Source organism: Sapajus apella, unplaced genomic scaffold (genome assembly GCF_009761245.1).
Source record: "Sapajus apella isolate SASKATOON/1434 unplaced genomic scaffold, GSC_monkey_1.0 scaffold101, whole genome shotgun sequence".
Lineage (NCBI taxonomy): Eukaryota > Metazoa > Chordata > Mammalia > Primates > Cebidae > Sapajus > Sapajus apella.
Window position 1 is genome coordinate 6,350,117 of NW_022437041.1, and position 27,126 is coordinate 6,377,242.

Genomic DNA, 27,126 nt, shown 5'->3' on the forward strand with positions numbered 1-27,126 from the left:
AATATCCCACCTTCTCCATTCACTCCTGTTTTGCTCGCTTTTCTTACAAAATTGTTTGCCCAGGTTAGTGGCTTCTGTTTACGGAGCTGGAGGGGCAATGTGGGGAGCAACGGGAGAAAATGGCTTCCAGGAAAGGGGAAAACTCTGGAAAATGTGGCCAATGTAAATGATTTCCAAAATCTGTTTGTAAACCCAAGTCTACCCACCTCCTAGACTTGAGGCTATGCAGAAAGCCAGTGCTGAATCAGGAAGAAGGTCTGTATCCTAGGCCTGAATCAGCCTTGGTTTTGTTCAATAATCCAGGCTGAACAATCCAGAAACAGATGCAAGTGAATTACACAGATAAATGACACACCAGGAACTAAGGGTGACACTATACACCAAAAGTCATCCAGCAATCAGATAGGGATGTCACAGCAGTAAACAGAGTCAGGGAATCCAACTGCTTTGGTATCTCCAAGAAGAATCCTCTATGAGAGGGACTTAATGAAGCTCAAAGCAGCCTAAAGGACCAAGAGAAAACTCAGAAAGATTTCGCACTGTCTAAGTCAGACAGTCTCCACACTCTTCCTATGGCCTTGGCTGGGCATTTCAGGATCATCTTTGACTACATTATCTTGATAACTTTCCATACCCAGCTTCTATAACTTAAAAACTTAACTGGCTAGGCACGGTGGCTCACGCCTGTAATCCCAGCACTTTGGGAGGCCAAGGTGGGTGGATCACAAGATCAGGAGTTCGAGACCAGCTTGGCCAACATGGTGAAACCCCATCTCTACTAAAAATACATCAATAAATAATAAATAAAAACGTAACCATACTTTCCAGTGCTAAGAGCTCTTCCTTTCAAAGCTTCCCTCCATCTCCAATCTTACTGCCACCCCCCAGTGACCTCACACCTAGACTAATGAAACCACCTGAGCTGTCCTCTATGGCTTCCAGCTCTCTGACCTACAAACACATAAAGTACATCATCAGCCCCCACCTGTCCCACCAGCACCCCACTTGTCCCGATCCAGGGTGGGAAGCCATTACAATGGCTCCCCAAGAGATCATGAAGGCTCAAAAGCAGGAGACATAAAATTATGAAACTTTTATTCTCAGGCACCTTGAACATTATCATAATGACCTAACAATGTGACCCTACCAAAGGTAAAATTTCCTCACCTATAATATTAAGGAAGTAGATTTGATCACTGGTTTCTCTATTAAGTATGCAGGAGTGTGCAGCGGTCAGAGGAAGAGTTTCCAGGGCCACCACTAGAAGAAAGATGAGCGAGCAGCTGGGCTCCGCCTCTCCACCCTCAGTCAGCTCCACCTACGAGCTCTGTATACTGGGCTCTCAGGTGTGAGTAACTGAAGACAAGGTCCTACAATAACTTCTTAAAAACAGAAGAAACCACTAATGGTCTCGATCACATTAAAGTCCCATCTCACTCTAAAATTTCATGACACTATGCCTTTTGGCGGCCAACTAGAAGACAGTAAGAGGAAGCTGTCCTGGACCTCTTCAAATAAGCAAACTCAAAATATATTCAGTGGCGGCTGAAATGAGCGCATATTGATCATGCAGCAGGGTGCTGACGGCATGGAAGAGAAAAACACACCACAGGATTTGCTCCTGAGCAGCTCCTCACAGAGTCCTTTTCTCCAGGTCCTAGCAAGTTGAAAGAACTTTGTCCGCCAAGACAGAAAGCAGTCTTTTGGTTTGGGTTTCTATGTTTTGTTTTTGTTTTTTGTTTTTTTGAGACGGAGTCTCGCTCTGTCGCCCAGGCTGGATGGAGTGCAATGGTGCGATTTCTGCTCACTGTAACCTCTGCCTCCGGGGTCCCGGTTCAAGCGATTCTCCTGCCTCAGTCTCCCAAGCAGCTAGGATTACAGGTGCGCACCACCATGCCCTGCTGATTTTTATATTTTTAGTAGTGGTAGGGTTTCACCATGTGAGCCAGGCTAGCCTTGAACTCCTAACCTCGTGATCGGCCAGTCTCGGCCTCCCAAAGTTTCTGTTTCTTAACTATCTGTCTGCAGGATAGGGCTGGGAGCTCATGCCCCCCAGCAACCTGTGCAAAGCGTGTGTGGGAAGGCTGCAGCCAGTCTGGCCTCCTCAAAGCATCGCCCCAGATGTCTGGGGCGGACTGGGGCTTACCCCAGAAGTTAACTCCTGCTGATAAGAAATCCTTCCTAAGGCCAAACAAATCACAGTCTGACTTTTGAGGCATTCTTCACTCCTGTTTTTCTTCCTCCTCCTTCCTTCCTATAAGAAAGGTGTCTTTCTACCAGGAAACCCGAACAGTTAGGCGCTTTCCCCTCTTAATTTGTTCCGTATCCCGCTGGTGATTCATGCCCCAGCCCGCTCCTTCCTCAGCACACTGAGGTGGCTCTGTTCTGCTCAGTTGTGGGAGGCCACGTCAGCAGGAAACGGCACTGGCTGCCAGGTCACATTCAAGACCGTCTGGAGCGAGGCAGCGTGCAGCACATGCGGACAGAGGCCACCTCTGTGGTTTCTCCCAAGCGCAGGGCGCACTCGGCCTGGAAAACACGGCTGCCTCTGGGCACCACAGGGACACCAGCTCAGGGGAGACACAGAATATGATCGTGGAGACTTTCCCCGTTTTTCAGTGTTCCCCAGATAGTCCCAGCTCTCGAGCTATTTTCTCTTCTGCTCCTTTTCTTAGAGGGCTTACTGTACTGTATCCAAATTCATATTTGGAAACGGCTGCCACAAGCCAAATCAAACTTCATCGTGGCTTTCTGGCTCCCAAGTCCGACAGAGGAAATGCTGCACACCCAATCAACCCATCTCAGCGGTCCCGACACCCATGAGTCAAGATGGAAAGCCTGACCCAGGGGCCGACACAGAGAAGTGGTCACTACAGGCCTTTTTTCTTCTAAACATGTACAGCAAACATAGTAAACAAAGAAGGCACGCCAGATGTCATCACAATACTTCACCGGATGGATTCATGACAAGCAGCAAATGAATTGTTCTGTGCAAAGAGACAACCTGAATGAATGACAATACCGTATTTCATGTAGCTGGCTGAGTCCAAAATCATTCCTCATGTAAACCAACATGATTAAGGTGAATGCGCTGAAAGAGCAGGTCTCCTATGCACCTGGGGTACCTAAGAGTTTGATTTTGGTTTTTTTTTGAGACAGAGTCTCACTCTGTCACCCAGGCTCTAGTGCAGTGGCGCCATTGCAGCTCACCGCAACCTCCACCTCCTGGGTTCAAGCAATTCTCCTGCCTCAGCCTCCCAAGTAGCTGGGACCACAGGCAGGCACCACCACGCCCAGCTAATTTTTTTTTTGTGTATTTTTAGTAGAGACGGGGTTTCACCGTGATGACCAGGATGGTCTCAATCTCCTGACCTCATGATCTGCCCGCCTCAGCCTCCCAAAGTGCTGGGATTAAAGGCGTGAGCCACTCCCTGGCCAAGAGTTTCTTAATTGGTTGCAAATTTCAAACAGAGGTCCTGTGAAAAGAAGTGTGATTTTTCTCAGACACTTTGTAAGTTGAGCACGTTCCCCTCTGCTCTCAGGGGAAGGGCCTCTTAAAAGATGGCCCCAATGTCAAAATTTTCTCTCCAAAAATACTGGGTAAAAAAAAATAAAATAAAAGAAGCTTTTCCATGGAGAATGTGAGTAGCAGAAACAGGAGAAAAAACAGGAAACGGGAGGGGAAGTGAAGACGGGGTAGTTCAGGACAGGGAGAGGGATACGGAGAATGGGCACTGGAGGGAGAGTGGCAGGAAGCAACGCCACACACCCGTGGAAACGCAGCAGAGGTGGGCTGATCCTAACAATTTTGCCAGGCACTGAGCTACTCCTCAGAAGGAGTTAAGTACCCCATACATACAGACACTCAAATGCAAAAGAGGTGGGGGATGAGGGGTGAGGCTTCTAAGAGGAGTCATCAGCAATATGGTCACCAAGGGTAGACCAAAAAAGGAAGAAAAGCACACAGAGCCAGGAGGCCACCATGGCTGCAAAACCAACAATTTCTGTGACGAGGAATCGGCAGCCAAAACAAACCAAAATGTCATATAGGTACTTTGAGGGCTGGTGATGTAAAAGGCATTTCTTTTTCTTTCCAGCCATTTGTGAACATGAAGCGCCTGACAGCCCCTCTAAAACGATGGCCAATTCATCAAACCCGGTCATCAGACAGGGACTGCGTATCCGCAAGTGGGTATCAGCAGCTCCTCCGCTAATGGGGAAAATGAAAATATCAGATTCTGCCAACTTTTAATTTACTGAAAACGAGGCAAATACAGTAAGTCCTCACAGAATGTCATCCATGGGTTCTTGGAAGCTGCAAGAGTGAAATAACGCATAACGGTGTTTCCCGTCATCAATGCAATAACAAATCCACGTTGAAGGGAGCAATGCAACTCAAGGACCTGTTACATGTTTCACTTAAAGCTTCACTTACAGTTTCCAAGAGCCTATTGGCAACATTACATGAGGATTTACGGTATTTCAAGTTTGATTAGCTACCACGGGTTTTAAATAAATACACATTTTCATGAAAGAAAAATACCCTACTAATCTAGGGTAACACTTTAAAAGCATTCCCAAAATTAAAACTACCAAATCTCAAATATTTCTTATACATCTGGAATACATTTAAATTAGTTATTACGCAAGAGAAGTATCTAGAGCCACACGGGCTAGATTTAAAGGTAATAGATCTCTCTTGGCTAATACTGCAGGGGAGTGGGGGAAGTGGTAAGTAAAGAAAGCTAAATAGTTCCCATATAAAGTTAGAAGCACATTTAGATCGCTGAACTGGGTTATATTGTTTTTAATAGGATAATGGTACAACAGCAAACACATGAACAGTGAAGACCTTAAAATTATTTAAAACCCAAAATGTAGATTTTACCAAAAGGTTGGACAAAGCAGAACAGAAACAAGTGGTGGTACTGGCAAACATACACACTGACCCAGTGTGCGTGTGTCTATGCATACGAGCACACACAAATACGTGTACACACAAAAATAAGGCTTTCAGCGTCACGAGACAAAGATGTTCGCTGAGAAGTTAAAACTAACAAAGACTATCACAAGATTCTGACTTGTATCTAAGTCCTCCAGGGTATATTTAGAAGCAATCATATTTAAACAAATGAGTCATATTTCTACAACTGAGGAGACTGAATAGAAAGTATCTCAATTTTTGCAGGGCCCGGTGGCTCACGCCTGTAATCCCAGCACTTTGGGAGGCCGAGGCGGGTGGATCACGAGGTCAAGAGATCGAGACCATCCTGGTCAACATGGTGAAACCCCGTCTCTACTAAAAATACAAAAAATTAGCTGGGCATGGTGGCACGTGCCTGTAATCCCAGCTACTCAGGAGGCTGAGGCAGGAGAATTGCCTGAACCCAGGAGCCGGAGGTTGCGGTGAGCCGAGATCGCGCCATTGCACTCCAGCCTGGGTAACAAGAGCAAAACTCCGTCTCAAAAAAAAAAAAAAAAAAAAAAAAAAAGTATCTCAATTTTCTCATACAAAATGATGCAAACACAAAAATAGAAAAAAATCCTATGTAGCTTTGTTATATTTAATAAACGTAATATCTAGATGAGAAAAATAAAGATGAGTACATTTTATGGATTATTTGTAACTTGAAAAATAAATGTTTGAGGGGATGGATACCCCATTCTCCATGATGTGCTTATTTCACACTGCATGCCTGCATCAAAACATCACATGAACTTCAGAAATATATTTACCTACTTTGTACCCACACTTTTAAAAAATAATACAAAATTTTAAGCATATTTCATTGATTCCAAGTACCTTTTCCACATTTTCACATCCACTGAAAAAGGAAGTCAACTTAATCTGTGTTGTCTCTTTTGTAGAGACATAAAAAATAACGATGCATTTAAAAATCAATGGCATAGATTTGACAAAATGACAGCAAATAATCCTTAAAAAAAAGCTCAAAAGGGACAACCATGTGTAATATCCCATAGGTGAGAGATAAGCAGAAAGTCCATCCCATCTAGCTCAGTGGATAAAAAGTATATGCATGGGGGATGGGTAGTCAAGACACACACACATCCTTCAGCTGAGTCAGAACACCTAGATACCATTTCACTATTTATTAGAGTGTTTTCATTAACAAATAATTCAAAACCTTAAATATCAGACATAAATTGAAATCCACCAAATTATGTTTGAAGTGCAATGTAAAATAAATTCTTATGACATCACTATCTTTAAAAATATTCTGAGACCCAATAATTACAGCTAAATCCCTGAAGGTAGGACCCAAACATGGGTATTTTTTAAAAATCTCTAGCAATTCAAACATGCAGCCAAGATGAAACCAGTGATAGAGAGCACCTGATGTACAAAAGATATTCACAAGCTTTTTTAAAGTGGCAATTATAAACACACACACACAAATCACACTGGATAATATCCTTTCCTTTTGCTGCTAGTCAAGATTAACGGATGCTAACAAACTTTTAGAGAAATTTATGTAGTACCTTAAGTAAGGTCTCAGTGATAATTTAACATCTCACTTTCAAATAGAACATCCTAGATAATTAAGCTCTTAAAATCTGCCCATACTTGAACCTAATTAAGTAAAGCTTCAAGTATTTTCATAAAAATTAGGGACATATAAACTATAGAGAACTCTACAGGAATTAAAGAAAGAGAAATTGGGTGGTAAAAATAATTTTAGAAATTATCTGTTATAATCTTCTTATTTTGGATCAATGGAACCAGACTAAATGGTAAGAAATTTAAATCTGTATCTGGGGACTCTCTTCCTTTCCCCAGGGACAGATGGTTTCATTAGGTGTCTTCCTTTAAAAGGGAGGAGGAAATTTAAGAATCTAATGAATTTTTACTGTATAAATTCAAGTCCAGTAACCTTTCATGTGAACTTCATAAAAACAAACAAACAATAACAACAACAAAAAAACAGCTGCACAAAACAAAGGGTCTGTGGAAGGTACAGAGTTAATAAGATTTGTATCAATGAAGGGAAACAGACTTGAAACAAATTTAAAGAGGCCAGACTGGGAAGGCTAGTTCACCCTTCCTGTTGAGCCATTTCCTATGTCTCCTAAATTATGTCTACATGATCCAGAGCTACTTTTCAGCACTTTGGCTCAAATTCTGAAGAATCTCATTTTCTTCAAAGTCTGTTCTATGGTTAATTACTTGCCTTCTAACTGCTCTGGGCATAGCCAAGAAACAGGTAGAATGCACCTGTTGTTCTTGAGTTACATCTGAGATGGAGGCCGGCATTCTATTCACTTCGGAGGAATGTTAATTGCTGCTACCAGCATGACAGGTGCAACGAGGAGCAGAAAAACGATCAATGAACTCAACTACTGAACAGGAGCAGAACTCAGACACTGAGAAAACTCCTCAGCTCTGTAACTGTAATTACTAATAATCAGTCTGGCAATCAACAATTTGACCCTTGAAATAGATTTTTTTTAAACAGGGCCTGAAGTTCTAAGTTTCTACAATAGTTTCTGTCCACGTGAGAAAATAAAGAAACATGTAATTTCATTTTCCATGTTACTATGGGGCCAGTTCACTCACCTCAGCTGTCTCTCACGGCTTCTCTCTTCGGTAGGCAACGTTCCTCAGTTCCAGATCATTACTGGTGTGGAGTCCCATCTATCTTGAATTCTGAGTCACTTGCTTTCTCACCAGTTTTACGCTTTAAAACTTTCCTATTTCTGTATAATACTTTACAAAGTGAAGCCGGCTTCCATACTGGCCCACTATTCTTTTTATCCTCCATATTGGCTGCTTCTTTTACTGTGGCCCCGTTGACTGGGGGAAAAGGGATGTACTTACCACGTGAATACAATGTGTGATATCAGTTTAGAATATTTTTCATATTTTTGATGTTTCCCAGTTCAGTGATATCTAAATACTACACAATATTATTCATTGAACTTTAAAATATCCTGATGATATCTCTGGCAATCATATTTATTCTTATTATGGGGAAACTGAGGCATGGTGAAGAAAAACAGGTTCCTGGTAAAATTAGGAACCTAATAAAATTAGCCGACTGAATTAGGAGATGTAAACTGAAAGACTACAAACAAATCTTTTGAAAATGAGAATCCCTGGTTCAAACCTCAATTCATTACAACTGTAATACACGGAGGAAAAATGTTCAAACAGGAAAAAATGGTATCTTTGAGCTTACAAATAATAAATTTTTAAGCCAATTTTTCTTATTTTTCTGCATTAGATGGAATTTTTTTCCCCTTTGTCTATTCTGCGACCAAACTTAATTCTGAGAGTCGTCTTTCTCATTTAAGGGTACAACTTCTGTAAATACCCTTCTCTTACAAATGTCACCAACCCCGACAATCTCCACCTCCATGATTCTCAGAACTCCTGAACCAAGAATATCAATAACACCCAAAACTTCTCAGAAATACAAATTCTCCGGCCCCACCCACCCCAGACCTGAATCGGAAGCCCTGGAAATAGAAGCTGCATCTATGCTAGAACGGCCTCCAGGTGATTCTGATTCACACTACATTTTGAGGGCCACAGTTCTACCTGTTGGATAATCTTCAGAGTCTGACATCAGTGTCAGATGCTGAATTCATATACTGTAGGGACCACCCAAGCTGAGTACCAAAATGATTTCTGGGGACCTACACCATTAGAGCTAGATTAGGAAGAGAATAAAGAAGGAAGCAAAGGTCCCAGTCCAATGCTTTCATAAAGGCAGGTGAGAACAGGGCTCACAGCAGCTTGTCAACTTCTGAAAAGTGGCAAGCTGTAAGATGGTTATTTTCTCATCTCGCTTTATTAAAAACAAAAACAAAAAAACAGGGTCTCACTCTGTTGCCCAAGCTGGAGTGCAGTGGTGCAATCTCGGCTCACTGCAACCACCATCTCCCGGGTTCAGGTGATTCTCCCGCCTCAAGCCTCCCAAGTAGCTGGGATTACAGGCATGCACCACCACACCTGGCTAATTTTTGTATTTTTAGTTGAGGCAGGGTTTCACCATGTTGGCCAGGCTGGTCTGGAACTCCTGACCTCAAATGATCCGCCTGCCTCAGTCTCCCAAAATGCTGAGATTACAGGCATGAGCCACCATACCTGGCCCTCTCATCTCACTTTTTAAACTCCATCCACTCTGTATAATCATTCCTGTCCCAATCAACTTTGATTTTCGTTAAGCATCGGTGAACTACTGTGTTTACATGTAAGTAAGTGTAAAATAAATCCATACTCTGCTGAAAGCAGTAACTCACATTTCTGTCTGATGGTTCTTATTTACTACTTAGAAGCTTATAACCAAAGCTAAAAAACAACTTTAATAGGTTCAATGAAGCCAATCACCACATAGATTTTACTTAGTATCTATAAGAATACAAGATAAAAGATCTTCAGACACTTTACAAAACTGCCAAACTTGCTAAAGAAGATGAACCACTTACGTTACAGTGCACGTGCTGCGTATCTGTGGCCGTGCTCTACAACATAAGTGGGAAACATGAGAATTTCTCGAGCTATCTGAGGGGTAGGTTAACCAGAGCTTCTCAAACCTCACTGCATACTCAAATTGCCTGGGAGCTTTTAAAAACCACTCATGCCCAGTCCCTATCCCCTATCATCTGACCATTCCCCTAGGCTCAGACAATATGACAATTCCCTACAACTGGCCGAGATACCAACTTTTAAACATTTCTTTGTACGTTCCCAGGTAATTCTGATGTGCAAAGGGATACAAACCACTGTTAATACACACAGTTTTAGATTTCTGAGATGTCAGACATGTTCCTTTCCTTGAGTATATGACACAAGAACTACGTCACTCAACAGGTGAGCGCCTGACTCAACAGAGTAAGAACTGTCTTGACTATTAACTAAATTAGCCAATTTAATGCTAGATTTTGATTTCTAATTCATGAGATGACACTGCCATGCTTTAGCTATATTTTATTAACCTTTTCAAAGAACGATTTTGGCCAGGCACGGTGGCTCACACCTATAATCCCAGCACTTTGGGAAGCCAAGACAGGCAGATCATCTGAGGTCAGGAGTTCAAGACCAGCCTGACCAACATGAAGAAACCCTGTCTCTACTAAAAGTACAAAAATTAGCTGGGTGTGGTGGCGCATGCCTGTACTCTCAGCTTCTTGGGAGGCTGAGGCAGGAGAATCACTTGAACCCGGGAGGTGGAGGTTGCGGTGAGCAGAGATCGCACCATTGTACTCTAGCCTGGGCAACAAGAGCAAAACTTCATCTCAAACAAAAAAAAACAAAAAACTATTTCCAGCTTACACTCAAAGACAACTTAAACGTTTAATTATACTACCTGCAAAGATTACTCTTCCTCAACAGAATGCAAGTTCAGTTCTAGCGTGCTCTTTATCCCAATGAAACCATCGTAAAGTTGAAAAATCTTAAACCATCATAAATCTGGATCATGTATACGTGTTTTGCCCACAAGGTACCATTAGTGCCGCAGGCAAAAGTTGACATTGCTGGATCTAAGCTTAAGACATACTGAAATGATCTTCAAAAATCCAACTGAGGAGACCTGCGGAAGGCTCGGCACTTCAAGAACAAACAGTCTGACATTCACATGCGATAGCGTACGTGTATACCCCCTTTAATGAGAACTGCAGAGCGAAGCGGGAAACAAAATTCATCTGGTCATTTCTCTAACAGAGAATAACATTTTCACGAGAAGACAGAGTGAGAAAAGGGCTTATACTGTGATTTCAGTTTCCACTTTTTTTTTTTTAGTCCCAGAGACTTTTCCCTTGATGCCAGGCTCCTATTCTTATCAGTCTGGAACAGAAGTAATAATCTGCTAATATATTACCTGGGAACTTTTTAAATAAACGGAAGATGTGGACACTCCTATAGCTAAAAGATCACAAAAACGTGTTTAAAACTGGCTCCACAATGCAATATAGAAAGCATTCATAAAGGTGTTATATTTAAATTGTGAAATGTGTCCACTTTAATTCAGGCACAAAAAGACGTGAATACTTAGGGGGAAAATAATCTTTTCTCTCCAAATAGGGGAAAAAAAAAAAAAAAAAAAAAAAAGGTGGCAGGGAGAGGAGGGCCTATCCAACCACACAAGAAATGTGGAGCAAATTCAAAGAACTCAAAACCAAGGGTCATAAAGGAAACCGCACTCTGTGGGCAATCCTGGGGCCAGTTTTCTCCATATTTAGATTGGGCCCAACAGACAAGCAGTAAAGCATATTCCCTATTTACTCGGTGGTCTTCCCTCACAACTAGTGTGCAAATTACCTTCCAAAACACTGAAAACTCTCTTCAGAGAGGAAATACCCAAGTTGAAGAAAAGGAAAAAATACCCACTTAAAAAAAAAAACAAAAAACTTTGCCTTTTAAACCCTTTTTTGTTATTCTTAATGCTTGTCCAATTAAGAGATAGAGGGTAAAAAATGTTTGTCTTGTAAATAACTGAGAGCACTATTTTTCTAAGACACTGTAGTTCAACTATCTTAGGAAAACATTCTTCCGGTGTGTTCTCATCGGTCACAAGTCATGACTGTCTCCCAAATATCTGTAATATCTGTTTCTCCTTCACACCCACCACAACTGCGATCCCTTCAGGCTCCATGCCTGCCTGCCCCTGCAATCACACTGCTCAGAGAGAAAAGCTACTATGCCAGCTTCCTTTAACTCAGTAAATGTACGATTTGGATGTCTGTCCCCTCCAAATCTCACACTGAGATGTCATTCCCAGTGCTGGAGGTGAGGCCTGCTGGGAGGTGACTGGATTGTGAGGATGGATCCCTCAGGAACGGCTGAGCACCATCTCCATGGTGATGAGTGAGTTCTCACTCAGCTCACAGGAGATCTGGTTATTTAAGAGTCTGGGACCTCCCCCTTCCCTCTCTTACTCCTGTTCTCACTATGTGACACGCTGGCTCCCTTTCGCCTTCTGTCATGATTGTTAGTTCTCTGACACCGTCACCAGACGCTGATCCCAGCACCATGCTTCCTTCTTGGCTCACTGTAACCTCCGCCTCCCAGGCTCAAGCGATTCTCCTGCCTCCGCCTCCTGAGTAGCTAGGATTACAAGCACCCGCTACCACGCCTGGCTAATTTTAGTAGAGACGGGGTTTCACCACATTGGCCAGGGTGGACTCAAACTCCCGACCTTATGATTCACCCGCATCTGCCTCCCAAAGTGCTGGGATTACAGGCATAAGCCACCACACCCATATCCTGCAGAACCATGAGACAATTAAACCTCTTTTCTTTATAAACTACACAGTCTCAGGTATTTCTTTATAGCAATGCAAAAGCTGACAAGCACAAATCAGACTCATTTACTTTATTGATTGATTGATGGATGGATGGGGTCTCACTCTGTCACCAGGCTGGAATACAGTGGGGCACGATCTTGGCTCACTGCAACCTCCACCTCCCAATTCTCCTGCCTCAGCCTCCTAAGTAGCTGGGACTTACAGCCATGCACCGCCACGCCCAGCTAATTTTTGTACTTTTAGTTGAGACGGGGTTTCACCTTGTTGGCCAGGATGGTCTCGATCTCTTGACCTCATGATCCGCACTCCTCGGCCTCCCAAAGTGCTGGGATTAGAGGCGTGAGCCACTGCACCCGGCCCTCTTTACTCTTTAAAAAACCACACTTTACTCTTTAAAGTGTGGTTTTTTTCCCAGGTCTGACACAGAGTTTACCAAGAATTTATTACTTCATATAAACACTAGAATTTCCAACAGCAAGAAAACATAAAAAATTAATAAAATTAATGAGTAATGTAAATTATTTATGTTTTTGGGGTTTTTTTTGGAGACGGGGTCTCACTCTGTCACCCGGGCTGGAGTGCAGTGGCATGATCTTGGCTCACTGTAACCTCCGCCTCCTGGGTTCAAGCGATTCTCCTGCCTCTGCCTCCTGAGTAGCTGGGATTACAGATATCCGCTACCACACCTGGCTAATTTTCGTATTTTTAGTAGAGACAGGGTTTCACCATATTGGCCAGGGTGGTCTCGAACTCCTGACCTTGTGATTCGCCCGCCTCTGCCTCCCAAAGTGCTGGGGTTATAGGCGTGAGCCACCATGCCCGGCCAATTATTTGTTAATAGTACAAAAATAAATACAAAGTTTGGCAAAAAGTTGGTGTGTGTTTAAGGATTAAATTGCCTTAAAAATATTTTCTAAGGTATTCACATCCTATTCTCCCCCAAAAGAAAGTTACTAAAAGCATGAATAAATTTCCCTCATGCATTTTTACAGGTAAGAGAAGCTAATCCATATATTGGACTTCAGAATTTCTGTTTTTGGAAACACACTCATGCCTGTATCTTAACTTGAGGAACTAAGAGTGAAAAATCACCATATTTAACTCCTAATCAGAATAACAAAAATAAATAACTTCTCTAAATTAACTAAGAGAATTTTTCCATCTTGTGTCTTCAACAGTGCTTTTACTGCCTGAATGTGTTCATCCCCCACCCCACCGCAAATTCATACATTGAAATTCTAACCCCAAAGGTGATGGTATAAGAAGGGGTGGTATTAGAAGGGGTGACTGGGTCATAAGGGACACTAATCCCTCATGAATGGAATTAGAGACCTTATAAAAGAGACTCAAAAAGACCCCAGGCCTTTCAAACATGTGAAGACACAGAGAGGAACTGCCATCTATGAACCAGAAAGCAGGCCTTCCTCAGACAGCAAGTAAGCCAGTATCTTGATTTTGGACTTCCCAGCCCCTAGAACTGTGGGAAATACATTTCCGTTGTTAATAAGCCACCGGTCTCTGGTTATTTTGTTACAGCAGCCCAGGCAGACTAAGACAAGTACTGGGAAATGACTTTCTTTCATTCTGAATGCGTCCTGCGTGCAGGGCAGGCTCTGAGACACAAAGATGACTAAGCTTTGACCCTTGCCCTTGAAGAATTTAATCCAGTCTTCCTTAAAGACGCTTGTAACAAGAACTTTTCTATTTCAGGTTGGAAGTGTAAGAACAAGAGTCAAAAACACAGAAAGAATAAAGCAGGAACTGAAAGACTACACCTGTGAAATAACCTTTGGCTGCCCATTGAGGTAATACGACACTGCTCGCTCTTCTGAATGCAAAGATCAACATGTAAGGAACTCTAAGCAGTGGTACCTTCGGAGATGACATTTTAATCATTGTTTAGCAAGCCTAAAGGGCAGAAAGGTTCAGAAGCTAACCTGCAATTGCCTAGCTTTTAAAAGTGTTATTCTGAAGGGTTCGAATTTAAACATGAAGACATCTCAAACATCCTCATAACTCCAGTTCGCACAGGCTTTGGGAAATGCTTTAAAATGATTAGGTAACAAAAAATGAAGGGGGTTCAATGCACACCCATAATAAAGACCTAAAGCTTAGTAATCACCCCTATGTATTGGGCCCTTATTATGACTCAGAAACTGCTCTTCATACCCTCTACACAGTAAGTCATTTAATCACAGCAATCCTTCAAGACAAAAATTACTAATCCAGCTCTACAGATAAGAAAACTGAGGTAGAGAGAAGTTAAGGAACTAATTTTATAATGTGCAACTAATGTGCAGGGGATATCTAGGCCAGGCAGTCTCACTCCAAAACCTATAATGATCTTCCCAATATACAGCCCTTACTGCTCCTTGGTACTAAGAAACAGGGTACACTAAATAAAAATTTTAAGAAGTATGGAAACCTTTTTTTTTTTTTTTTTTTTGAGACGGAGTCTCACTCTGTCACTCAGGCTGCAGTGCAGTGAACGATCTCGGCTCACTGCAAACTCCGCCTCCCAGGTTCAAGTGATTCTCCTGCCTCAGCCTACCAAGTAGCTGGGATTATAGGCACACACCACCACGTCCGGCTAATTTTTGTATTTTTAGTAGAGATGGGGTTTTGCCACATTGGTCAGGCTGGTGTCGAACTCCTGACCTCCAGCAATCCACCCCAGTTGACCTCCCAAAGTGTTGGGATTACAGGAGTGAGCCACTGAGCCCAGCCAGAGGTATGGAATTTAATGAAAACATAAAAGGCAAAGCCTAAAGACTGGGAGGCACACTAGAAAAACTGCTTTATTGGATAAAATCAGTGGATATAGCCTTCTCTGAATACAGCTGCTCAAGCATGGTGTGAGAGTGAATCGCCGTTATTCAAAAGAAAACCAACAACTAAAACTACAACAAAATTTACTTTAAATTCATGCAACACTGGACCCATTGTTTTAGCCATAACCCTATATCTGAACAGTAGACACACATTCTTATAAACCTTCATCTAAAATATCTGAACTGGTTCCATCACCAGTAACCCTATGAAAGCAAGTCTATCATAAATGAGCAATGAAAGGTAGACTAGAATTTCAACTGATTTCGACAAGTAGGAAAATGAAGTCATTGCCCACAACTAATCACGCCATCTATTTAGCAGGAAAAAAATCAGCAAGGCTGTGTCTACAACTAGGTAACGATGACGATCATAATGACACGTACAAAGGATTATCCTCAGAATCTTATCAGATAGGTTGTATCACTGAGAGAGGAAGGTGGGGCTAACAGGTTAAGCATTAGCTACCAATGACCAGGGATCCAAACTCTGAGAACACCAATTCATCTTTCGTTTGATGATAGAACATTGGGTGACAGTTTTATCTAATGGGTCAAAATTCTACTCTTATGTAAAGAATAAACATAAAAATCAAGATAGCTGAGACGGGAAGGAGGGGAAAGGCAGGAAGCAGCAGATACCCTGAGTATCTCCCTAGAGAGGGACCTAAAACCTCCTAGGGAAGCAGCATAGTTTGGTATTGATGTAACCCAGCCTCATGACATTACGCAATCCCAGCAAGATGACAGTTGCACGTACAATCACAGCCTTTGCTCTCATTCCTTCCATAACCTGGACTTTCTGCTCTAGGCCCGTCAGTATTTTCCGACGCTGGTGGAAACCATTGCTGGTAAACTTCCAGTTACTCAGCAGCAAGCTGTCTGTAAAGGAGTTTATCAGGTCAGCATATGGAATATCTATTCGTGCATTAGTCCATGTCGAGAGGAATTGCTCAATCATCACGTACAAAATAAAGCCCCCAAACACTTCAGAGATCAAGAGTACTCCACAAACCTCAAAGTAATTTTTTTTCAATCTTTCTCCAAATTTCATGTAACTCCAATCATGAAAAATGGAAAAATCTTCTAATAAAGCAAATATATGTACAGACACATGTAAATATGTATTTGTAGTATAGACACACACAGGTAAAAGACTGGTTTGTCTTGAAGCTAACATTTAAGAATCATAAAGTGAGCTGGAAAGTCGGTAGAGTGATTCAGATTTTCCTAGAAATTCAGACTCTCTTGGTTTAGAGACTCCCTGGAGGATTAACTCTCCCCATATGCAGCTTTGGATCAGTCAGAAAGATGGGCATGACACGAGGGCTAGCCTTGACAAATGACATGCTATTTTCAATTCTAGAAGATTTTCCAAGTGAGGCCCAAGTGTTCACAATTACAGTTTAGTTTGTTAGCAATCCCTCACAAATCCCCCAAATACTAAAGAAATGGGTTTCTGCCAGGCATACTGGCTCATGCCTGTAATCCCAGCAATTTTGGAGCCCAAGGTGGGAGGATCACTTGAGCTCAGGAGGTCAAGACTGCAATGAGCTATGATCTATCTGATCGTGACACTGCACTCCAGCCTGGCTGACAGAGCAAGACCGTGTCTCAAAAAGGGGAAGAAAAGGGGGGTTTTAAGGCAGTTTCTCAGGTAGAAAACAAGATCCCAAAATCCTAATCTTGTAAAAGGAAGCAACATTTCCATTTATAATACAGACATTCTACAAACAGCCAAATAATTCATCCAATATAATAAAAGCTGGCAAAGATTTAGAATTTAATGCATTCATGTTACAATAATTTTACTTTCAAAGCACCCAAATATCTTTTATCAAAAAACTATTTGCACCTTTAAGGCAAGACAGGGCAATCTTTAAAAACAGACTTCATTTGCAACAGGTCCTCTGCCTCGGTTTTAAGCTGGTGAAACAGGAATTTCTCATTTATATGCAAAGTATGTGTTAAAGGGGAAGACCAGATAGATGCTGTGCTTTTGAAGTTTGAGTCTACCTCAGTTTGCAAACCCAAGTATGACACCATTCTCGTCATTTCACACTAAACAAGGCAAGAGAACCCAAATTCCCTAGGACCTGTCATAAAATTCTTAGAAAGAATGACAGGTCAGTGTTTGAATGTGCCAAACAAGTCTAGTAAACGCACTTCAAGTATCACATAAGGAAAAAAAAGTAACATTAAGGTCCCTGTGACACTCTGGATGCTGAATCATACATGGAGGGGTGGGGGATGGGACACAAACGAGGAAATTGAGAAATGGCGAACAACTCTCAATGGTGCCATTCACAGAGCCACCGGGCAGAGTGCGGTGTTCATCAATGATACAGTTCCCACACTCACTGGGGCGGGGGGAAATTAGACACAGAGCTGAAGAAGGCTACGGAGAACAAGCAAGAGCGGAAAAAGTTTCACATTCGAATAACTTCAAAGCGACAGCCATCTCATACTAGTGCCCTCTTAGAGCTCCTCTGACCATGCCTTCTGTTGGCATTTAGTCATTTCGAGGTCTCTACTCACTTAACCCAAGTTAGCGGATTAATTGCTATGGCAAAGATTCCTAAATTATTTTGGACAAAAAACATTAGCAGTTAAGTATCTTTAAATATTACTGTTTACTGAAATAATGGTGCTTCCTAAGCATTTTAATCGGTTTTTTTATAAATCACCATCACACTCACCTATTTTCTTTAGCCTCACAATTTATATATCACAGTCTTAAACAAAAATTACAGTACTGATGTAGGGCCATTATAAAAGTGCTTTGGAATTTACACGTTTCTCTAAAGGAAATATATTAATTTCAATTATCAATGCAATCTGATATTTGAAAGTCCTTCTATTGAGTCCTTCTATTGACTGTTAAAAGCACATAACTAAACATCTTTAAACTACCATCAGAAGCGTAAAATTTAGAAGAAAAATCATCACGCTTGAATGTAATACCAGAGCCAGTCAGTAACTATGCTCAAGCTGTGTGCCCAGGCAGCAGGGTGAAGATAGCACTGCTTCCTGTCACTATTGAATCCACATCTAATTCAAGAGGTACGGAAAGGTTTGGGCATATGACCAGACCGTGTAGTGTTATACCTACTCCACAGCTACCTCTATCTGCTCCTCCAGAATTCAGGGAAAAGTCAGACAGTTGGTCTGGGAGGATTCTTAGAAGAGACAGGCCTAAAGTCTTAAAGGAAGCATGATGTTTGTTTTGGCTGGAGGATTTTACGGGGAGCAGATAAAAAGATGGCATGTGTAGACAGGAAGGAAGGCTGCATTGCCAGCCTCTCAGCCCAGACACAGATATAAAAATAATGGGAGAGACCTGAGTGTGCCCTCTATTAATTCCTGAATTGATGCAAAGGCAAAATTCATATTGACTGCTAAGATTCTTTTTTTCCTAACAATTAGCTCTTTATAACTTTGATCTGGTGGAGAGAAAATAAATCTTTTGTCTAGGATACCATAGGTATGGGCTGCCCCCAAGTGAGAATAAACTATGACCTTCTGTGGCCCCTTCAAGACCTATGATTCATGTTTCATGGAAAATATTGAGAAATATTCCATTAGAAATGAATCTGCATTCACAGCATATTGTATGCTTCCTGTGTTTTCTTCCTTCATTATCACCAAGGACATTCTCATAAAAACAAAATTTTCTTTTTTTCCAAGAGTAACCATATTCTTTCTTTTTTTAATAGACAGAGTCTCAGGATAGAGTGCAGTGGTGCAACCATAGCTCACTGCAGCCTCAAACTCCTTGGCTCAAGCGGAGTGGCCGGAACTGCAGGCATGCACCACCACGTCTGACTTTTTTTGTTTTTGGTAGAGATGGGTCTCACTCTATTGCCTAGGCTGGTCTTTAACTCCTGGCCTCAAGCAAGCCTTCTGCCTTTTCTTCCCAAAGTACTGGGATTACGCTACCACACCTAGCCCATATTCTTCTATATCAATTTGCTTTCAACTTCCAAGCTGCCTTTTAAGACATCACAATGAGCTTCTAAGGTCTTTCTAGTGGTGTCATAAGTGTCCTATAGATAAAATTATTAGGCTAATAAAGTCAATTACAAGCAAAGAGGACTGACCTCTTACAAGGTGATTTCAAAGTTTCCAGGAGGGCCCAGCAACCAAGTCTCACTCCCTACCTGAAATTCCCTGCAAAGCAGTCCCTAATCTGCTGGCCAGTGTTAAAGCAGCAAAGTTACTAGGCTGACAGTTTCAACCATGGCACAAGCAGTGAGTATGACTTCAATTCCAGGAAGGGCACCACCACCCATACCTTACCCTCAATTAAAAAAAACACCTCCCACCTGTTGGTCAGTGAGAAAGAACCGAAGTAGAGTTTTGATCTCTTAAATCCCTAACAAAATACAAATATATCTTTCAGAAATTTCCATTACAATGTGACCATTTTCAGATTCCTTCCAAATAGGTTTTTAAATGGCAAAGAACTGCCTCTCACTGTACCTACCAATCCTCTCCCACTGTCCTGGAGCTGGAGCCCCCACCCCCTACCCCAGCCAAGGACACTTGGAGCTGGAAGCCCCACCTGGAAGCTGAGACTCCGCAACTCTCAACCCAACCTGATTTGGGGCAGAAATAATTTAGTGAGTTCTAAACCAATACTCCTTGCATCACACTGTCTGCTGGTCAACCCTCAAAAGCATATCTTACTTTTGTTAACAAAGTGCTCGTCCCTAGCCATTCTTTTCTTTTTCTTTTGAGACGGAGTCTTGCACTGTCGCCCAGGCTGGAATGCTGTGGCGCCATCTCGGCTCACTGCAACCTCCGCCTCCCGGGTTCAAGCGATTCTCCTGCCTCAGCCTCCCGAGTAGCCGGGATTACAGGTGTGCCTGCCGCCACACCCGAATAATTTTTTGTATTTTTTTAGTAGAGACGGGGTTTCACTATGTTGGCCAGGCTGGACTCAAACTCCTGACCCCACGATCTGCCTGCCTCCGTCTCCCAAAGTGCTGGGATTACAGGCATAAACCCCTGCACCCAGCCGCTCATCCCTGTCTTATTCCCAAGCTCAGTCTCCACCATCCACCTTCGTTCTGCGAACCATCTGTCTCAGTCTCAGTATCTAAGTACTCATCCTGGTGTCCAGCTCAGAATCCTGTTACAGGAACAGGAACTTAACCTAGCTCTTGTCGAGAGAATGGAGTCCTCCCTGACGTAAAGCCACAGAACCAGAACTCAGGGTCCGGCATCAGACATACTAAGGAAGTAAGCTCGACTTTGCCTCTTCCTAGCTATATGACTTTTCTACAGGCCTCAGCTTCCTTATGTGTAAATACAGACTCACTGAAGGAAAGAATGCAGAGCACAGCCTGAGCTGAATAAATGTTAGCAACGGTGCTGATGATGTTAATCATTGGGAGCGTGAGGAGGACACAGCAACTTGTGTTGGAATTTACAAATATACTGCCCATTGCCCCACTGTATGCTGCTCTTGTCTACCCGCCTGGAGTGAAGCATTCACTAAATCACACTGCAATTCATATAAAGGCTTTCTTCTTTTTTGCCTGGGTGACTGCCTTTTATACATTAGTGGCAGTCAATGAGTCTGAACTTGGGGTTCAGCCTGCTGGGCTGACTTTCCATCCAGTTTCTGCAGTTCACCCTACTGCCCCAGTGCTTCCAAAATACTAGGAAAGCACTCGGTTCCAGGTCCTTCTCCTCGTTCTGTCCTGTGCCATTTCAATTAACTGGGTCAGGTACCACCACTCCCCAAAATGAAGACAACTGTAGTATCTGAGACTTCAGAAGAGAACAAAGAATGGGAAGCCTGAAGGGAGCCAAAGATAAATGGCTCCACAATTCTGTTTTAGTCAAAGGCATTTTTGAAATCACTGGAAGGAGTGTTCATGTCACTTATCTCCAGGTATCATCATGAATAAATACAAGGCTCCCATTGTGAAGACAGCAATATACTTGCAACATTTCCTGCAAAGTGCACCAGTTATAACATGGATTAAAAAAAGAAAAATGTGGGGGAGAGGCCAGCTCAGTGAAATTACATACATTTATAAACACACACAAAATACACACACACACACACACACACACACACACACACACACTCCTTAGACACCAAAAAGTAAACTCAGGTGGAATGAAAAAGTAGATTTTGTGTATGTTCATCCAACTAAGTGATTTGCTTTTATAGCTTCTATGAAACATACTCAGTTGTAGAGGGACACAGTCTACCAGCCAATTAATGGGGCTCCAACGTTACCATAACCAGAGGCTTAATAGCTTTCCTACTGAACTGACAAACTCAGCTTCATTCCATATAGGTGACTTCCATCTAGTTTTTCTAGCGTGATTTTTTTTTTTTTTTTTAAGATACAGGGTTGTAGGATTCTGGGGTTTTAACTGTTCACAATATCCATTTATTATAGTACTACAAATAAGCGAAAGACTCTACATTCCATACGATTTTAAAATATTTCTCTTCCTTCCCCATACTGTTCATCAACTAAGACTAGGTTTTGATTTTAAATGTGTTACAATTCCAAGGACACAACAGAGAAATCCAATGAGTAGAAATCATTCATAAAAATGATTAAACCATTTCATATTAACTTAGATTAAAACTCATTAGCCTTCAATCTTTGAAAATATACTCATTTCTCAAGAAAGATTTTCTAAGTTTTTGTTCTTATAGATACCAAAAAAAAGTACAAACCAACATGCTCTACTATTATGCAAGGGCAAAAAAAAAAAAAAGTTTCTATGCAGCTAATCATGGGAAACTGAAACTAAAGGGCATTTCCCCTGGTTTGTTTATCTATTGGTAAGCAAGTTCAGGTATTAATAATAAAGCCTCTAATCAGATTTGAGTTCAATTATTATAACCTAATATTGATCAATTGCATGCCAATTTACCACTTACTTCATAATCCCAATCACTGCCAGAAAGAGCTATCACAAGATCAGGTCTAGGCTGATCTTCCTACACAGTGGATCAAAGTACCTAAGTCATTTCTTTCCAAGTGAACTAGAGAGAAGAGGCACTAGTATACAAACTTAAGTGTCCTAGGAGCTCTACTAAAAGAACTACACCCAAGAAGCCTTACCTACACCTGGAACTTAAGATGACAAGATTCTCAACTCTGAGCTAATCCTGTATTGGGATAAGACTTTTGGAGATCTTGGGAGGGGGCATTTTGCACTGGGGGGGAACATGAATCATCGGGCCCCAAAGAGTAGAAGACTGTGCTGTGCTGCCTCTTGGTATTCACACCCTTTCAGAATTTCTTCTCTTGAGTCTGGGCTGGACCTACTAGCTACCTCTTGCCCTCTAGTTACTGGCTCTGAAGCCAGCTGCCATAGCATAACCCCCCAGGCTTCCCCATGGAGAGGCCCACTTAACAAGTAACTGTAGGAAACTTCCTACAATGGCACCCTGTGAGATAATAAATGTTGTTATAAGCCACCAAATTTTAGAGTAATTTTTAGCGATAACAAACCAACAGACACCCAATACAGATTTTACCACTAAAAATATCCTTTGAATAACATCATAATACATATTTCAGACCTTTTGACAGCAAAAAAAGAAAATGAGTATCCAAGATATACTTTACTTCTAGAAAATTATATGTAGACCCACATAGGAAAACATTACTTCCTTCAAATAAAGAAAAAATCTTTGACTAGAAAATGTACCAAAAACGTCCTTACCTTGAATGCACTGAAGTGTTCCATCCTCCGCTCTTATTGTAAAAGTCTCACCCGGATTAACCTGAACGAGAATAACCTGCCAAAACAAGACATTCATTGCAGTTTAATACTGGAACATCTGGGATTTGTCTTCCAGTGTTATTACCTAAATTCATATACAAGACGGGAAGTATATGGCACCAAATCTTTTATAAACACAAAACTTAGAGGTAAGTCTTAAACCTGGTTTAATTTGGGGGCATAGGGTTGGAGGGGTACATGCATTCGAATTTAGCTAAGTGAATTCTCCTGTATTGCTTATGGTGTTATATAACCTTGAAAACTCCTCTGGAAGAAAACTTAACTTTGAAAAGCACAATTCCCTTTTCTCTGTCACAAATTTGCAAACTACATTTAAAGAAGAAAGAAGACCAGAAAGCATACTTATAAAGGAAAGTCGCATCTAGCAATGAGGTTTTGACCTAACAGTGTTGCACACTGTTCCCAAGTGTCTATTGCTGATCTGGATTATATGATTCTATTGTGTGACAACAAAAAAAATTTACAAGAAAAATTTTTGTAAAAAAAAGTCTCTGTGTATAGGATCTTAAAACAATAATGAACAGTATTAAATAAATGAATATTATAAATAGGCCCCACCAAATACTCAAACGTTTAAAGTCAATGTTTTACTTATATAAACATAAATATTAAATATTAGCAGACAACTTCCAAGACTAGACTGTGAGTGGTAATAGCAAAGTACATTCTATCAGCAGCTTCATAGTTTTATTAATAGTTCTAATCAAAGGATAATCAAAGGAAAAAAATCACTAATTGATATCTAAATACAAGTTAAAGGATATAATCCAAACTTTAAAAACTATAGTTAGGTAGGCGGGACACGGTGGCTCAGGCCTGTAATCCTAGCACTTTGGGAGGCCAAGGCAGGTGGGTCACTTGAGGTCAGGAGTTTAGACCAGCTTGGCCAACATGGCAAAACCCCATCTCTACTAAAAACACAAAAATTAGCCACTCTGCTCTAGTACTTCCTCCTAGAATTTACAACTGCAATTAATTAACTAAGCAATTACTGTCTGCCTTAATCTAAGCATGATAAGGATAACATCCAACTATCTAGCCCCATGGCTGGCATAGAGTAAGTTATGTACTCAATAACTACTTTCACTGAATGAATGAAAGTCATGAAACATTAAAAGAAAAAAAAAAGCTGGGCGCGGTGGCTCAAGCCTGTAATCCCAGCACTTTGGAAGGCCGAGGCGGGTGGATCACGAGGTCAAGAGATCGAGACCATCCTGGTCAACATGGTGAAACCCCATCTCTACTAAAACTACAAAAAATTAGCTGGGCATGGTGGCACGTGCCTGTAGTCCCAGCTACTCAGGAGGCTGAGGCAGGAGAATTGCCTGAACCCAGGAGGCGGAGGTTGCGGTGAGCCGAGATCACGCCATTGCACTCCAGCCTGGGTAACAAGAGCGAAACTCCGTCTCAAAAAAAAAAAAAAAAAAAAAAAAAAAAAAAAAAAAAAAAAAAAAAAACTATTGCAAATAGTTAGCTTAGAAATTAAGCTTTCATAAGATGCAATTTAAAAGTCAACTTTATTTACTGTATACACTATGATTTGTCTGTTTTGTAAAACTATTGAGATCAAAGCCATTTCATCTTTAAAAACTCAATCTTTAATATCCATGTATTTTGCCTCTTCTAATAATTCATCCAGATGATACTGCTGGAATACCAAACATTTTTAAACAGAAAATACATTAACTGGAAAAAACAGGATCATTCAGGGAAAATCAGCCTAAGCTTTATCCCTGGTGCTTCTCATTATCTTGAATTATAACAGTTATTTCAAGGCAGTTTATTTTTCCTGTATAACTGTCGATAATCTTTGAGTTTTCGGTATTTAAATTACCACCAATGTAAGCACACTGTACTGTTTCAAAAACTCAAAAGGAAACTCCTTCAGAATCTCTAGAATGATTAAAATATTTCTGTTGTTTTCTTGAAAAGGAGCTTTTAAAGTCATTTCTTTAATATGAAAATCATTTATTTTTCCATAAATATACAATATAAAAGCTACAATGGAAGAAGACAACACTTCAACATAGACAATTATCCATGCCTTTTGAAAGGTCCTTAGACCAATTCTAGCATCACTGTAATAAAGCAGAAACCATTTGCTTTGTGTTTAAAGCTCTAGGGATAGGACTGTAATATATGCCCATGGAATTAATTAGTTGGGGAGGGGGAACCAATGGATGGCAGGACTCTATGTCCCAGATTTTCTTTGACCATCCCAAAGTCATATACTCTCTTCTACCACGCTCATAATTGTCAGACAATGTGTCCTAAATACCAGTTCTGAAAATACAATTCACTAGTATTATGGAAAGTCCCAGGCAAGAAAAAGGATTTCTGAATTGGGACATGTCCAGATTGTCACATTACCTGCTTATCACATTGCACAAAAAGTGTCTGTAACAGTTTCTCAGCGGTCACTGCGCCAGGCCACAGTTCAAAGAACGACCCAGAGGCATCTAGCCCCTAAGGTCCACTTACGCCTCCCCCTCAGACTACTGAGTTCAATTCCCAACCCCCATCCCTTTTTTTCAGGGAGAAAGATGATAGGTAACTGGCTTTTAAGCATCCTACGAAAATACCTGCCTCCAAATGTTTAGTTCATGTAATTTTCACTGCTGCTGAGTAGCCATAGCAACCAGATTATAATCTACCAAATTACCTCAGAAACCAGACAAATCTCCTGTGTCCCCATAACAATTTTTCTTAGTAGAGCAGAAGTCATTATTTAAACAACCCGTATTCATCTTTGCACTGAGGTATTTTAAAAGAAAGCATTATTATACCAAGGGAGGCTGACCACCTTCCACTGTCAATAAAGCAGGGATAAAAATGAGTTTGACACACATCAGCCCAATGACCAGTCCTGACATCAGACATGATGGGCTGGGGCAGAAGGCCTTGCGTCACGCAGCCCTGAGGATCCTTAGTCACAACCTGGCCAGCTCCTTAGGCAATGTCTCTCCCTCCCTCTCCCCAGCCACAAAGCAGAAACATAATAACTGCTACAAGTCATCTTTAATATAAAATGTGAAACAGAACATCACTGTCCAAACCTGATCATTTTTGTCTGCTCGCTAAGCATTTCCTTCTTTTCCAGAGTCAGCGTTCAACTGATTCCTGTGGCACAAAGTCTTCGGAGGAGAAAAAAAAAGATAACGATTTTAACTACTGATATTTTTTTTCTCCAGAGATGTTAAGAAGAGCCATGCTAATCAAACCATGGGAGCATCCTCTAAGCTACTATTGCTTCATCAGATCTGTTTCAAAACCCTTAGTGCTACATGAACCAAGAAGCTGGAAATACATAGAAGGCAGTTTATCAAGGCTTAATGAAAAATAAGTGGCCACTGTTGCAAAGTCCACTTGCAAACAATAAAACAAGAGTTACAATTAATACAGCTGAGCAAACACAGCATCACGGGAATTCTTTACCTAACAGGGGAACTGAAATAAGGTATATATTTCCTTGCAGGTATAAATCTAAAGCTAACTCTGTTTTTTACTCACTAAAAGAGGAAAAGGAAGGCTACTTTTGCAATTTAAATTTTGGGTGGCTGCTTAACCAGGTGTCAATAGTATCTAAGACTACTCCTGGAGGCAAAGTCTAATTTATGCCTCAAATAAAAAAATCACCAGTCATTCAACTGAGCAATCAGGGTAATGTATCAGTCCATCACAAAAGCTTCTGGCCAGGTACAGCAGCTCATGCCTGTAATTCCAGTGCTTTGGGAGGCTGAGACAGGCAGAATCGCTTCAGACCAGGAGTTCCAGACCAGCCCAGGCACATACTAAGACTCCATATCTACAAAAATAATTTTTAAAATTAGGCAGGTGTGGTAGTGAGTTCCTGTAGTTCTAGCAACTCAGGAGGTTGAGGCAGTAGGATCGCTTGAGCCCGGGGGTCGAGGCTGTAGTGAACCGTGACGGTGCCCAGTGCCAACAGGACTCCAGCCTGGGCAACAGAGCAAGACTGTCTCCCCTAAAAAAACGCTTCTCCTGAGAGAATAGTACCAACTGACCAAAGGCGAAACATTACACTTGCAGCATTTTGAAGCATTAAATCCAATCCTCAGATAATCAAGATGTCAACCATATCAGAGAGGAGATCCCATTTCACTCCTAGAGTTTTTTCCTGGCCACACTTTGTGAAGCTTATTTTCATGTTTAAATGAACATTTCTCCCTTGGAGCCAACATTTATGATTATCCAACAGGTATCTTTTTTTTTTTTTTTTTTT

General features: G+C 41.4%; 1 protein-coding gene across 3 annotated transcripts in view; it reads right to left on the reverse strand.

The window, feature by feature from the left end:
- The window catches only part of FNDC3B (fibronectin type III domain containing 3B), a 370,196-nt gene that overhangs the window by 245,189 nt on the left and 97,881 nt on the right, over positions 1-27,126 (reverse strand). For all 3 annotated transcript variants that reach the window (XM_032258261.1, XM_032258262.1, XM_032258263.1), the window contains exon 3: positions 22,806-22,881. In XM_032258261.1, coding sequence (XP_032114152.1) covers positions 22,806-22,881 — 76 coding nt within the window. The remainder of the gene's footprint in view (positions 1-22,805; positions 22,882-27,126) is intronic.